The sequence below is a fragment of the Osmia bicornis genome, chromosome 3 (assembly GCF_907164935.1).
Source record: "Osmia bicornis bicornis chromosome 3, iOsmBic2.1, whole genome shotgun sequence".
NCBI classification, from domain to species: Eukaryota; Metazoa; Arthropoda; class Insecta; order Hymenoptera; family Megachilidae; genus Osmia; species Osmia bicornis.
In genome coordinates, this window is record NC_060218.1 from 3,185,860 (window position 1) to 3,200,634 (window position 14,775).

The 14,775-nt window shown below is 29.1% G+C and overlaps 7 protein-coding genes across 17 annotated transcripts in view; 4 read left to right on the forward strand and 3 right to left on the reverse strand.

Annotated features, from left to right (window-relative positions):
* The first annotated feature begins 65 nt into the window (after positions 1 to 65).
* On the forward strand, positions 66 to 1,563 carry LOC114878065 (tRNA-splicing endonuclease subunit Sen34). Its single transcript, XM_029191440.2, has 5 exons — positions 66 to 203; positions 304 to 575; positions 648 to 858; positions 949 to 1,110; positions 1,182 to 1,563. The coding sequence occupies exons 1-5, from the start codon at positions 152 to 154 to the stop codon at positions 1,370 to 1,372; spliced, it is 888 nt and encodes a 295-aa protein (XP_029047273.1). The 5' UTR covers positions 66 to 151; the 3' UTR covers positions 1,373 to 1,563.
* On the reverse strand, positions 1,384 to 2,308 carry LOC114878073 (39S ribosomal protein L27, mitochondrial). The gene is made up of 4 exons (XM_029191468.2): positions 2,198 to 2,308; positions 2,044 to 2,122; positions 1,767 to 1,930; positions 1,384 to 1,693 (listed from the first exon to the last, which is right to left on the reverse strand). The coding sequence occupies exons 1-4, from the start codon at positions 2,198 to 2,200 to the stop codon at positions 1,490 to 1,492; spliced, it is 450 nt and encodes a 149-aa protein (XP_029047301.1). The 5' UTR covers positions 2,201 to 2,308; the 3' UTR covers positions 1,384 to 1,489.
* Positions 2,309 to 2,385: 77 nt separating this feature from the next.
* Positions 2,386 to 5,434, forward strand: LOC114877720 (T-complex protein 1 subunit alpha). The gene is made up of 11 exons (XM_029190667.2): positions 2,386 to 2,478; positions 2,563 to 2,742; positions 3,000 to 3,085; positions 3,164 to 3,292; positions 3,385 to 3,482; positions 3,566 to 3,676; positions 3,749 to 4,154; positions 4,229 to 4,431; positions 4,510 to 4,702; positions 4,761 to 4,924; positions 5,010 to 5,434. Exons 2-11 carry the CDS (start codon positions 2,670 to 2,672, stop codon positions 5,218 to 5,220), a joined length of 1,674 nt encoding a protein of 557 aa, XP_029046500.1. The 5' UTR covers positions 2,386 to 2,478; positions 2,563 to 2,669; the 3' UTR covers positions 5,221 to 5,434.
* Positions 5,209 to 8,060, reverse strand: LOC114877723 (palmitoyltransferase ZDHHC6). 5 transcript variants are annotated; one of them, XM_046285241.1, is made up of 8 exons: positions 7,759 to 8,060; positions 7,312 to 7,493; positions 7,157 to 7,241; positions 6,813 to 7,087; positions 6,524 to 6,736; positions 6,258 to 6,445; positions 5,536 to 6,198; positions 5,209 to 5,449 (listed from the first exon to the last, which is right to left on the reverse strand). In XM_046285241.1, exons 1-7 carry the CDS (start codon positions 7,811 to 7,813, stop codon positions 6,060 to 6,062), a joined length of 1,137 nt encoding a protein of 378 aa, XP_046141197.1. In that variant the 5' UTR covers positions 7,814 to 8,060; the 3' UTR covers positions 5,209 to 5,449; positions 5,536 to 6,059. The 5 variants fall into 5 exon arrangements, with proteins under 5 accessions (XP_046141197.1, XP_046141196.1, XP_029046538.1 ...); XM_046285240.1 differs by having other exon boundaries at positions 5,209 to 5,453; XM_029190705.2 differs by lacking the exon at positions 5,209 to 5,449 and having other exon boundaries at positions 5,654 to 6,198; positions 7,312 to 7,384.
* Positions 8,061 to 8,230: 170 nt separating this feature from the next.
* Positions 8,231 to 10,194, forward strand: LOC114877747 (alpha-2-macroglobulin receptor-associated protein). Its single transcript, XM_029190719.2, has 7 exons — positions 8,231 to 8,624; positions 8,703 to 8,844; positions 8,923 to 9,093; positions 9,164 to 9,274; positions 9,350 to 9,464; positions 9,540 to 9,696; positions 9,755 to 10,194. Exons 1-7 carry the CDS (start codon positions 8,424 to 8,426, stop codon positions 9,956 to 9,958), a joined length of 1,101 nt encoding a protein of 366 aa, XP_029046552.1. The 5' UTR covers positions 8,231 to 8,423; the 3' UTR covers positions 9,959 to 10,194.
* Positions 10,195 to 10,297: 103 nt separating this feature from the next.
* Positions 10,298 to 11,562, forward strand: LOC114877753 (33 kDa inner dynein arm light chain, axonemal). The gene is made up of 6 exons (XM_029190733.2): positions 10,298 to 10,451; positions 10,537 to 10,692; positions 10,759 to 10,891; positions 10,963 to 11,108; positions 11,168 to 11,365; positions 11,429 to 11,562. The coding sequence occupies exons 1-6, from the start codon at positions 10,359 to 10,361 to the stop codon at positions 11,462 to 11,464; spliced, it is 762 nt and encodes a 253-aa protein (XP_029046566.1). The 5' UTR covers positions 10,298 to 10,358; the 3' UTR covers positions 11,465 to 11,562.
* A 45-nt stretch (positions 11,563 to 11,607) lies between these two features.
* LOC114877329 (protein lap4) overlaps positions 11,608 to 14,775 on the reverse strand; it is a 36,009-nt gene continuing 32,841 nt past the window's right edge. For 6 of the 7 annotated variants that reach the window (XM_029189801.2, XM_029189778.2, XM_029189787.2 and 3 more), the window contains one exon: positions 11,608 to 14,180. In XM_029189801.2, coding sequence (XP_029045634.2) covers positions 13,911 to 14,180 — 270 coding nt within the window. In that variant the 3' untranslated portion in view covers positions 11,608 to 13,910. Of the gene's footprint in view, positions 14,181 to 14,458; positions 14,552 to 14,775 lie in introns of all 7 variants that reach the window. The other variant, XR_003789548.2, reaches the window with a different exon arrangement.

The following is a 14,775-nucleotide window of genomic DNA, read 5'->3' on the forward strand; positions in this document are numbered from 1 at the left end:
ATTCAGAAATGATGGATGGCGACATCTGTGGAATTAAAATATTTTTACTATCGAAAGTCTTGATATCGAATGCATATACAGTGTACACAAAAATCAAAGTAATCATAATGAGAGAAAGTTACAAAGTGAAAAACAATTTTGTCACCTAAAAATGATAGACTTGATTTTATCAAGAAATAACGTTTTCATCTGGAACGCTGAAGGTATTATTTTTAAAAATTATATATATATATATATAGCATAACTTTAAAGAAAATGTAAAATATAAATTGACAGTTATTTTTATTTATTGCATTTTTTTAGACTGGTTAAAACTTAGGAAGGATCATAGAATAGTTGGTGAATTAATAGGATGTCTTCCAAAGAAACCTAGGCAAGAAGTACTTTGTGGTCTTCCACTGCTTTTGCAATCAGAAGAAGTATCATTTTTACTTGAGAAAAATATTGCAAGACTCGTACAATATTCATATTTTAAAAATCCACCATCCGATTCACTGAAACAAGCTTTTGAAGAATATAGAAGTACATTATATATAGAACAAGAAAAATATTTAAGGGATGAAAGGAAAAAACAGGTTACTAAAGAAATTTTGTTAGAATAATATAAATATTTATTGATTTAATTAAAAAAGTGAATAATGTTACAGGTGATTGGAATGATGGATAAGATTATAGAAGGGAAAAAACGAAAAATACTTGGAATAGAAACAAGGAAGAAGAAAGCAAAAAAACCATTAGATCCAAAAATACAGGAAACTTTAGATAATATTGAAATAAATAAACAGGATTTATTAGAAGAAGAAATGGCCAGATTACCCAAGTTAGATAAAAATGATGCTTTAGTTCAAACACATACAAGTAAATAAAAACAACAATATAATAACATAAAAGACACAAATATAACAGTTTATTTTTTATTTCAAAGATTTCATAGAAAGACGTTTTCAGAGTACCCATGGTCAGACAAAGATGATATTGAGGTAGTGGAATGGAAATATCCTACTAATTATAAACAAAGACTTCGTTATAAAACATTCAAAGATTTATGGGAAAGAGGATACTATGTAACAAGTGGAGAAAAATTTGGTGGAGATTTTTTAGTATATCCTGGTATATATCATACATCATACTTTCTTTATTTGAATATTACTGGAAGATTGAAATATTTTTATTTCTTATAGGAGATCCTATAATGTTTCACTCTCAATTTATAATTCTATGTAAAGACAAAAGCGATGAAATTCCAATAACTGAACTTTCAGCCCAATGTCGGACTGCGTGTCACGTTCGAAAAACACAAGTATATGCTTACTTTTCTGAAGATCAAAATAATGTAAGGTACCAGTCATTTCAATGGGCTGAAAATACTTGAGAACATTCAAATGTATAGGACTGAGTCTATTAAAAGAACAAAATAACAATTTTTCTATTTCTAGTTGTATGTGCTGTATTGTTCATTTATAAGATAAATGCAGTCATAAACATTTATCTAAACAGTATCAATTACTTTAAATCTATCATGTTGTTTTTCAGGGATAACATTAAAGTACTTTTTATATATAACACTGTCTTCTCTGCCTGCATAATTTAACCGAGCCCATCTATGTTTCATATTTGGATTAATCTTTTCACAAGTGACCACTACTTTCCCAGGCTCCAAAGCGTATAATGTACCATTTCTACCCATACCAACCTGCGCAATAAAATATGAAGTTAAATTTTAATATTATCTGCAAACATATTTTGGAAAATATATTTAGACTTACATAAAGCCCTGGATGAAACCTAGGTCTCAGTTGAGTAGCTAATATTGTTGACTTCAAAACAGTGTGCCCATCTTGTACTCTCCACCCTCTATGTTTTGGTCTTCGATTGCCTTGTGAATTTCTTGTACTACTACTAGCCTTTTTTGATGCGTATCTCACACATGCTATTAATGAATAAAAAGTGTTACTTAATATAAGCTTATAACATCAATTTTTATATGAGAACATATTTAATAATCAGAAAAATTTGAACATGTAATGAATAATTTGTACAAACCTAAATTACTAGTAGTAGAGCTTACAAGAGATTTAGAGTTTTGTAAAGTGTGACCAAACAGGTGTGTTAAAAAAGTCATCTGAAATTTAAAAAAGATTATAATTAATTAAAGAATTTAGTTAATAGTAGTACATAAATAGCAAATATTTTTAACCATAAAATGTTTACTCCAATTTTAGTTATAAGTGATTACCAACTATTGAGAACATAATCAAACTTAAAATTAAATAGCACTATTGACAAGAAGGATCATTTTTAAATAAGATCTTTATTTGAATTTATATATCTATTTAGAATATTTCGTCCATTGTATTATATTACACATATGAATACATATTTTGAATTATAATCAATATTAAAAGTATAGCAAGAAAGATTTTTCTAGAAGAAAATGAATGGCAATAACTTTTCAACCAATTAAAATACAAATTCGTGGTAAGTTATCCAATGGAAAAGGAACGTCAAACTTGTCTCTAAAAGGAAGTAACAAGGATAGGCGTCGCTGATCGTCATTATTAGTTACAGGCACACACGCGGATCATTTTGTAAGACGTTTTGTCGGCAATTAAAGTTTCAATTGTCCTGCACTTGTGATACCCTGTAAAAGTAAAAGAAATTATTAAAAAATGTCAACAGTAGCTAGTCCTTTGGTTGTTGGAGGTGTACGACAGTCTGGTGCTCCAGTACGAACACAAAATGGTATATTACTAGCACGTTTTCTGAAATTTTGGTTATACTTTAATTAAACACAAATTCTTATTAAAAAAGTTTTCATTATATCTTCATATCTTTATTGTAAAATGATTAACATTTGTATTGAGAAAAAATATCAATGTTTTTATTTATATCATAAGGTAATATGTACAATAATGTTAACTTTATTGTATAATATAAATTCCATTGATTAAAATTAAATTTGATGTATTAAGTATATTTACATGAACTGTTTTCTTTAGTCATGGCTGCTTGTGCGATTGCTAATATAGTGAAGAGTTCCTTGGGCCCTGTTGGTTTGGACAAAATGCTTGTAGATGATATTGGTGTATGTAAACATTTCTAAGAGGCATTATTAATTATGTAATTATAAATGTATGTACTTAATATATGTTAAATAATTTAGGATGTCACTGTTACTAATGATGGTGCAACTATTTTGCGTTTGCTTGAGGTTGAACATCCAGCTGCAAGAGTTTTAGTAGAGTTGGCCCAGTTACAAGATGAAGAAGTTGGGGATGGTACTACATCAGTTGTAAGCTTCTTTATGTATCTGATAAATATGTAATATTTGTTTTTAATAGTGATTTATAGTTTTAAATGAAATAATTAAACTTAATTAAATAGGTAATAATTGCTGCTGAGTTATTGAAAAATGCTGATGAGTTGGTGAAACAAAAGATTCACCCAACATCTGTAATTAGTGGTTACAGACTTGCTTGCAAGTAAGCGATGATATAGATACTAAATAATTGACTTTTTTCCTTTATAAAACATCTTTTGTTTTAACTTATTATTCATATTTCAGAGAAGCCTGTAAATACATTCAGAAACATTTAACAGTCAGTGTTGATGAACTTGGAAGAGATTGTTTAGTTAATGTAGCAAAAACTTCTATGTCCAGTAAAATTATTTCAGCGTATCCTTTTCACTGTTTAATTGTATTGAATAATTGATACATTTAATTGTTATTTCCTTAATTTATTAATAGTGATGCTGATTTCTTTGGAAATATGGTTGTTGATGCTGCTAATGCAATAAAAGTGAATGATGGAAAAGGAGGCTTTCTGTATCCCATAAAAGCTGTTAATGTTCTGAAAGCTCATGGGAAAAGTGTTAGGGAATCTGTATTAGTACAAGGCTATGCATTGAATTGTATTGTAGCTTCGCAGGCAATGCCTAAGAGAATAGCAAATGCAAAAATCGCATGTCTAGACTTTTCTCTGCAAAAAACAAAAATGAAATTGGGCGTTGAAGTCTTGATCACAGATCCCGAAAAGCTTGAAGCAGTTCGTCAACGAGAAATAGATATTACGAAAGAACGTATTCAAAAAATTCTAGCCGCGGGCACGAATGTTGTTCTTGTGTCTGGTGGAATCGATGATCTCTGCTTAAAGGTATATACAACTTATAAAAGTAAAATTTTGAACTTAATAAATAGAGGCTCATATAATTTTTCGTATTTCTATAGTATTTCATAGAAGCTAAGGCAATGGCAGTTCGTAGATGCAAAAAAGCAGATTTGAAAAGGATTGCAAAGGCTACTGGTGCACAATTTGTTACTTCTTTAACTAACATGGAAGGAGAAGAAAGTTTTGAACCCAGTTTTCTTGGAGAAGCTGCTGAAGTAGTGCAAGAAATGATATGCGATGATGAACTTATTCTTATCAAAGGGTTTGATTTACCTTAATTATTTAAAACAGAAAAATAATTGAAATAAGAGTAAAACTTACTGTGTGTTATTTGTAACAGACCGAAAGCAAGGACGGCAAGTTCTCTTATATTACGTGGACCAAATGATTATTACTGCGATGAAATGGAACGGTCCGTACATGATGCATTGTGCACTGTTAAACGAGTTTTGGAAAGCAAAAGCGTAGTTGCAGGAGGAGGTTGCGTTGAGGCAGCGCTTTCAATTTACTTAGAAAACTTTGCTACATCCTTGGTAGGTTAATTTGATATCATTGTGCTATTTACTGAATTATATGTGTGCGTATTTGCAGAGCTCTCGAGAACAATTAGCTATCGCTGAATTTGCTAGATCATTGCTAGTTATACCGAAAACATTAGCAGTCAACGCGGCACAGGATGCTACCGATCTTGTCGCTAAATTACGAGCTTATCACAATTCCAGTCAAACTAAAGCAGATCTTGTAGATTTGAAATGGTAATGCGGTTAATATACATTATGAATGCTAAAAAAAAAAAAAACATTAATAACAGAATAAACATGATACCAATATGTTTTATAGGGTTGGTCTTGATTTACTTGAGGGTACTATTAAAGATAATAAAAAGGCTGGTGTATTGGAACCAGCCATTTCCAAAATAAAGTCTTTGAAATTTGCAACAGAAGCAGCAATAACTATTCTTAGAATTGATGACATGATCAAACTGGATCCAGATCGCTCAAAAGACAAATCATATCGCGATGCAATGGATGCTGGAGAATTGGAAGAGTAAAATTACAATGTATTTATCCCTCTTCTTCTTACATGATTCGTTATATAATGCAAACTAAGTTATTTTTTACTATGAATACCGTTTCACAATTTAATGATAAGAAAACATTACGATTTAACATTGATGTTCGTACGTTAAGTTGATCTTACAATTAATGCTTTGTCATAAATAAATCTGCAGGCAACATATAAATTAAAGCTTTTTCATGTAAAAACTTTTGCTTTTTTATCTTCCTAGAAACATTAAGATTAGTATACTATCGTATGAAATAGGTGAATTAGATAACAATTGATCATTCAATTTGATAGCGATTACCAAGTTTTAAGCTATTTCTCTTCTTTCCATCTCCTTCCTATACCGCCAATTTAGATGGTTTTAAATTGTCTTGCATTCTTTTATAAAGGCGTTGTTCCAAGATTTGCTCATTTTACACTTCTTAATACATGACATCACTTTTATTCAAAGATTACACCTTTACTTTGAAATACATCATTCCTCATGTACAAACTCAGTAGTCATCCTATACACTCACTTATCCGGATATATAAAAAATAATTGTTTTTAATGTATAATCATATTTTAAAAAACCGCATGTACTCGACGTTTTTGATGTCATTCACAAATCACAACCTACGCGAGAGGAATGGACATGGAATAGGTGCAAGCCTGACTCGGGCCTAGCTTCGAATGGTCATTTCTATATTAGACCATTGAAACACGTAAAAATGTACGTTCATTGTAAATACTTACATATAAAATGCTAGATAAAAATATCATTGTTCGTCGTAATAGTAAATTTATAAATAATTTGTAAAAACTATACACGAAGAAGGAATGTTTCAATCTGTTTTGGTTAAGGCGGAAGAATACACTTCGTTTTCAATCACTTCAATCGCGCAAGGTCGTGGAAACCATCCTCGATTTCGTACTTGCTTATCATTATCGTCATTCCTCTTTGTTTCCCCAAACAACCAATATCTATAAAGTTATTTCATTATTCTTAATGTACCAGTTATTAGAAGATAAATTGAACATACTTCTTCCATCTCGTTACGATTACAATATCTCCAACTTTGAGTTTAATACGGGATTCATCCGTACAAGGTGGATGACAAAACACACCCCAGCCATGTTTCAGTGGTAACCATGATCCAGATGCTTCTTCTACAACTCTGTAGGTCTTAGCTCTTTTTCGTTTATCTCTTTTTTGTGCTAATTGCTCTCGCTAAAATATGATAACCACTGCTTTACAATTTTCACTAGAAATATATGTTTGTTTATGAATCAATAAATAAAACATTACTGTTAATGTATACTGGTCACAGTCATCAATTATAGGCCAATGTATACCATCACCCACTGGAGTACAATCCCATGTAAAAACTTGTTGCAAATTAAAACGCCATCCTTTTGAATATGGATAAACAAACTTATCTTTGGTTCCAAATCTTCTATAATGAGCCTTTTCTGAAATCCATGCTTCTATTTCTGTTCTATTTTTAATTATAGCTAGTAGCTACAAAGAATGGAAACAATGGAAATTATATCAATTTAAATAGAATTATTTATCTGATCTAATAATAGCACCTTACTTGAAAATAGAGTAATGTTCCAACTGCAAGAATAACACCAATTGATAGACCAATACTGAAGATAACTAGTATCAGAATAAACACAGAAGGTGGTGGAAATGATAATGGTTTTAAGGATAATACTGTCATCACCCAAGAAATTAGTGTAAAAGTAGAAACACAACATCCACCAACTGCACTTGCCAAAAATACTGTAAAATGTCCATGATTATAATGTCCTACACAATTATTTATCCATGGACAATGATGATCCATTTTCAATACACAACGTCCACCTGAAAGTCATAAATTAATGGAATAAACTACATAAAACATTAGTTTCATCTAATTATATGAAATCTCACACTTTCTGCAATGATGGGATCGTGGTGCTTTGTATCCTTCGCATACAACACAGTATTGTAGATATTGAGTATCTGTTGCTTTGTCCTAAAAAAAGCAAATGTTGTACACAATTATTACTGGAAAAGGCTTTACATTTTTATTAATTCATACTTACTGGCATCCATTTCAATGGAAGAAATCCAGGTCCTTCATAAATAGCACTGATAAAATGAAAAAGAGTAGATCCACTAAGACAAAAGAAAAGAATAAAATTAACTGTTCCAAAAAAACTTTCTTGTGGTGGCCACCGTTGTCTACTACAGTATATTGTCATCAGGGTGATGATTTTTATAATTCCTAAAACAACATTTGTAAATTAGAAATTTTCAAATCTCGCGGCTTTTTACTGTAACCTGACAAAACAAAATGGAAGCAGTTAATTGTCACATTCATTCTTACGATATTTCTATATTTAATTTCTCCCTCACACAGTGATGAAACATAATCAAAGTGCATTAACATTCAACATAGAATGTTATCACTTACAGAACATAAAAGTAATAAATATTTTCTTGTTCAGAGTTCGATAAAAGCGATTGGAAATTATCTCCAATTCACCTACCAAGAGCAGTAATCGGACCCCAATGGCATATTTTCTTTAACGGATCAACACACATGCCGTTATCATGAAACTATCCTAAAATATTCTTTAAACTCTGTAAATCAGATATTTAATACGCCTATTACAATTGAACAATCTCTATGGCTGTTTATTAAATCTGTAGAAGTATATTTTTCTCTGCAACACATTCCGTTATAGTTCATATGTAAATTGGTATAGCATATCAATGGTGGCACCAATGTCGAATATTCATCCAAAGTGGCAATTTTTTATATTTCACAAAACAAATTCAATGAAAATACGGTAATTAAATAGTAACCGTATAGCATTGTGAAAAACATTTTGCTATAAGTTTGTCGATGTATAGATGTCTCTACACTTGCGCGAATATTTTTTCCCTATCGTTAATAAATAATGATCACGTAACATGTGTATAAGTTGAAATGTAATTTTATTACATTCTTTTTCTTTATAAAAATTCGTCATAATATATTTTATTTTTGTAAATGTTGATTAATTTAATGAGAAAATAGGTCTAAGATTTATTAGATATTAATGTGATTGACTCTGCGCAAAATGCAAACGTCGTCAAAATTATATATAGCAATTTAATTGACTTTTGGATAACGGTGTATGAAGTCTTTTAATCTGCATTTAAAAAAAGAATGGCATTGTTAACTAGTACCTGTTGTTCAATATTTTTGTGTGTATTGTTATTTGATATAAGTTTAGCTCTTAACAAATATTCCTCTGAAGCAAATAAAGGTAAATATGAAGATCCTTTAGAGTTTCCAACCTCTCTTCGTGAGCTGGATAAACCATTTCGTATGGCAAAATTAAATATTCTTTGGGTAAAAGCGAAAAATGTAAGTATTAATGCAATATAAAAGCTTATATACGTAAACCGATATATAAAAACAGCAGGTAAACATGATTTTTTATAGCGTTTAACAGATCCAAAGTTGCAATCCATATTCAGTGATTTGAAAATTCATGACAAAGAAGAAATTGCGTACAAGCATTTCAAATCTGATGGCAAAGATCCAAATGGTGAAGAAGAAGCACGTTTAAGAAAGAAACTTATTGGTAATTTAATAATTAAACAGTGAATGTTAAATTTCAGCAATCTTTAGCAATCTAAATCTGGAATAAATTTATTTAAAGGAATTATGAGCACTTATGGGTTATTGGAGCATTTTGATGATACAGAGAATCCAGAACTATTAAAAAAACATAAAGCATTAAATGATGGCAGTAATTATATTGCCAAAGATGTTTTTAAAGATAAAAGATTGAACAAATTATGGGCTAAAGCTGAACTAGCAGGTTTTACATGTAAGTTCATACATATTTGTTAAATTTTAAACAAAGTCTTTGGACTATATCATAAATGTTTGCCTAACAGATGAAGAATTGGAAACTTTAAAGGATGAGTTTCAACATCATCAAGATAAAGTAGATGAGTACATGAGCCTTCTGAAAGATGTGGAAGCAGGGGATACAGAAATACATGAAAGTCAGTAATTAAATTACATATGATATGTAACAATTTAAAATGAAATAATGTAATTTTTATATTCAATGTTTATAGATAGCTTGCATCATAAACCAGAAAGTTGGAATGTCATTGAAGAAGAAGAAGAAAAGGATTCTAATGATGTGCCTGGAAAAAAGTTAGATTACTTAGGAAAGGCAGCTTTGCTTAGGTATACGTATGCACCACCATATAATTACTTGTAGTTTATTATAAAGTTAAATAAATTTTAAATATGAAATTTTAGGGAAAGACATTTGGAAATCAGAAGCGATTTTGATCGTTTAGATAGATTAACTGCTAAAGGTCCAAATCACAGAGAATTTATAGAACCTAAAGTACAAGGTTTATGGCGAGTTGTATTGGAAAGTTCATTTTCACCAGAAGAACGTGCTTCTTTGAAGGTAAACAAACAACACATAGATAAAAATATTATCTTCTTTAACATATTGTGATTCTTAGGAGGAACTTCTACATTATGAAGGTAGACTACTTAAATTACGGCATTTACATACGGAAGCTGCTTTAGAAGCTGCGCGTCAAGGGAAGCCTTATAATTTAGATAATTCTACTATGGAACAACACATTAAAAAGCATGCTAGAACGGTTCAAAAGCTTCACGCGGGAATCGAAGCAAAAATAATGCAGAGACACTCTGAACTTTAATACATATCAAAGATAATTAACAATATTTGTAATAATTAAAGGGTTACCTTGGAAAAATATTCCTAATAAAGGTATAAGAAAAATCTACATAGATCAAATAAAAAAATGTCATATTATTTTGTAATATATTTACATGAAGTATTTTTAAGAAGTTTATATTAAAAGATAATTATATTGTAATTTTGAAATTTATATGATTTGATGATATTTGTTACAATAAATGTTTTGTTGTATAAGTTGTTTTTGTTCAATGAATGTACTGTTACCTGGTAACATCTGATACATCAATATTGCTATGACAATTAACAGTTCCAAATCTTACGCCTATGATAAAAGTCAGTAATCAGCCAGTTATAGAGTATATTTTGTTTCCTGTTAGTCAAGTGTGCATAATTAAATAATGGCAACAGGAATAAAAGATCGAATGATTCCTTCTATGGATACACTGGTCAAATATGACAATCCAGTGTTAGTAACAACTCGTCCAGAAAAGGTTCGATTCTTTTTAAATAGTGCCATGTATCTTTCAATGATACCACTAAAAATATACAATTTTATTCACTTCGGTATGAAAACAGGTACCTAAAGAACAAGCACCAAAAATTGGAGCAACAGCTTGTAAAGTTCAAACTACTATTCCTACAATAGACACACGACACGAAACTACTGAAATTCTAAACAGGATTATACCACCTAAACAATGGGAAGATGATGGTCAAACGTGGACTCAACAAGTAACAGCTTCTCTGTGTCAAAGGAAACAAATGGCATTATGTAATCTATATCTAATTCTTAATTAGGTATCAAGTACACCAGCAACAAGATTAGACGTTATTAATTTGCAAGAACAACTTGATATGAAATTGCAACAAAGACAAGCAAGAGAAACTGGTATATGTCCAATACGTAGAGAACTTTACACACAGTGTTTTGGTACAGCCTTCTTATTATACCTTTGCAAAACTGTATTATTTAAAACTAAAAACTTTAATATTATTCCATAGACGAAATAATACGTCAGGTGACAGTAAATTGTGCCGAGCGTGGTTTACTTTTACTTCGAGTTAGAGATGAACTTAAAATGACATTAGCTGCATATCAGACTTTGTATCAGAGCAGTATTGCTTTTGGTATGCGTAAAGCTCTCCAGGTATGTATTCCATTTTTAATATAGAAACAAATATTGAAGCTTTATTAAGATTCTTACAGGCTGAACAAGGAAAAGAAGATCTGATTGCTGCTGCAGATGAGTTGCAATTGCAAAAAGCTGAACTGGAGAAAACAGTTGCTGAACTGAAACAGAAATTTGAACAGGCTGAAAGGAGATCAGCTGAATTAAGGGAAGCTGAAGAAAAGAAATATACAGAAGAGATACAATTCTTGAAAAAAACAAATCAACAGTTAAAGGTATATTACTGTAAATATTGAACAATTTTATGAAGATTAATTTGTTTCATTAATCTCTTTCAGACGCAATTGGAAGGAATTATTGCACCAAAAAGATAAGATGAACAAAAATGATGATTGCAGTGATCACTTCTTTAATTGTTATACCTTTAAATATAAGATTTTTATATTTATATTCTTCAAACAAATTTGCATGCACCTTCTGTTTAAAGATCCATATGTTGAAAGTTATAAAACATATATTATTTAATAGAAAACACAGATAAATAAATATATATTTATTTGTCAACTTAGTACCATAAATATTTAGTACTAATCATATAAACAGCACTTTATTAGTTTAATCTGACACATTTAAGGAAATCGGTAGTTTCAGCTTATTATTTATAAAATAAACTATGCGATATTATCAAAATATAAAACGTATACAACGAAATGTATTATTCTTCTTGAATTAGTTATATAAATAAGAATTAATACAAGTACTGTAATGGTATATATAAATTATTTCGATTTCTATATTTTTATTACTTTTAATATGAGAGTTTGCAAATATGATCCTGTTTTGTATAACATAAAAAATTTAATTATAAGATATTAGCGAACGTGGTTTTCTGCAAGGATGTTATAGCGTTAAATGATTTTACAATTATAACATTTAACACTATAACTTTTACATTAAGAGTATTCATTTTTTTTAAATGTGTTAATGTTGGCATAATGTTTGCACAATATCTTATAAGCAATGCCATTAATCATTTCATTGTTGTTGCTATAATATTGACAACAAATATTAAATCATACATAATGTTTCTATTAAGAATGTACTTCATTTTTGTTGTATAATTTATATGCAGAATATTGGTCCCGCTCCTTTAACCGCATTATACACCACAGTTAATAGTGTATTTATCTGAATTAATCTTTGCTTATATTATACATTATGTAATTTTACACGTATAATTTTTATAAATCTTAGTACTAAAAATACAATCTGTTTTCATTAAAAATTGTCTATTAAACATACAATTATTTTTATGCTTAATGATGTTTACTTAATATTGCAAGAACGAGAAAAATGAGAAAAATTAAATTTAAGATACAAATAATACGTATATTGCAATATTTTATTGATGTTACCAAATTAATATATATATTAATTATTTTACCAAGTTTCAATGCAAATTATATGCCATAAAATCACATATATTGAGTATATAATCGAAAACAGTTATAAAAATATATTGGTGTATTGTAAAATGAAATATACTAGCGACAAAATATAATAAATGTTAGCATAAATAAATTAAAATAAATGAATTCAAAAGATAGAATTCGTGAATATGTATTGTAATTTTATATTTAGAACAATTAAAAAATTCAATACTAGTGTTCATTACATTAGTGGCAACTTTTAAATTAAATGAACAACATACTTTAAATACATTAAAGTATTGCTTCTAAAGATGCATGATTAAACGATGTTGATATTTAACAATATGATTAAATACATATGCTTTTTAAATGAATCTTCAAATAGATTAAAACAGTTTTACATAATATATATATTAATTTACTTATTTCTAAAGGAAAATAAATAAAATACTTTACAAACCACATTTCATTAATCGTGGTTTACGTTACTTTTCATTCTCATGCTAACTAATTATAATTTATCTTACATACATTTGAAGCCAATCATGTATTATAATTTAATTGAAAGTTTTCAAATTATATTATTCGTATTCAATAACCAAAATACTGTTGTTTAAATTACTTGAGTTTCAACACAAGAATATTATTTATAATAGTAACAGTTCAAAGAAGAAAAAAAATAAAAATTAAAAAAGGGAATGTGTATCATTCTATATAGATTAAACCATATGAATTTTCTATATGATCTGACTTTAATAAATTATTTTATAAAATAATTAAGACCATAGTATTGAAAAAAAAAATACTATTCCGATGTTATATAAATACTAATTTATAATTCCATCAGAGATCTCATTTTTTTTAAAGTAATAATTCCTTCAAAATTGAAATATTTTAAGTTGAATTTCTAAAAAAAAGAAAGTATTAAATATACATTTTGTCATTATATAAAATATGGAAGATGATTGCCGATTATCAGGTTGCACCAGTTTAGTAAAGATGAAATGCTAATCCTATTGAAAAATGTATTATTTTAGGAAACTGCATAATTGATACTAAAAACATAGCACGACGTATATTAGAAATAAACATAGTTTTGAATGCACCTAAATAAATTACATTAAATCATGGATATGAAATGATATCTTATACACACATGTGTATACTTTGAATCCGCAACATATAATGAACGATTTGTAGTACTACATGCACCAATACAGTCGAGATTTGTAATTGAAAATATGTAAAGATCAATGTAATGCAATGTTTACATTACTGGAACACACTTTCACAATGCTGTTTACAAGGAAGTGTTTCACCAATTTCCTTGCACATGTCTTTTTGTTTTTGTATTTTTTTTTTCATTTTGCACCAGAATCCTTTTTTTAGGTCAATGACGACCCTTTTTCGAACGTTTTCGTTTCTTTTTCTTTGAAACAACAACAGTATTTGCACTTATCTTAGGAGCGGCACCTTCAGTGATATTTGTAGGTATAATTGTTTCAGTTTTTTCTTTCGGTGTACTCACAGCCGAAGACTGTCCTGTAACTTCTTCACTTTCGCTTTCAGCATCGCTTGCTCCTGTGCCGGTAATACTTTCAACTTCGTCTTCAGCATTACTTAATTCCAGTGAAATAATCTTTTCTCGAAGTGTTTCAACCTATTTGCATAAATATATATATTGCACATGAAAAAATGTCATCTGAAGTTAAACTGAAAATATTTTATACACTAATATAATCATAATATAAAAATACTTTTCAAAATTATTATATTACAAAATTACAATGAATGTAAAACTTATAGCTTTATAGTATTCAAATTTAATATGTACCACTACCGTATAAATAATTACAGTAAAGTATCATTTTAAAAGAATATATGTACTTTCACATGCTTAAGTAAACTGGTAGATAAGAAAACCAATAGTAGCATTACCAATAGTGTGAGAAGAGTTTGTTAGTGGTCAGTGGAAATGAAATCAATTGCTCAAGGTGGTGCAGGTTGCACTTCCATGATCAGTGTTGGATTCTTGGAACAACAAACACAACCATTGAACTAGTGTCTCCGTCAGATATTGTGCAATAAAGCAAAAATTTATAAAGGCAGCATGCATATACATACACACAACATACATACATACATATATATTTCTATATCTTACATTATTCAAATTTTGATGAGTATTTTTTCTGTTTTCACTGTTTCAGTGAATTTTTAATACTTATACGATATAGAATTTTGAAAGGAATTCT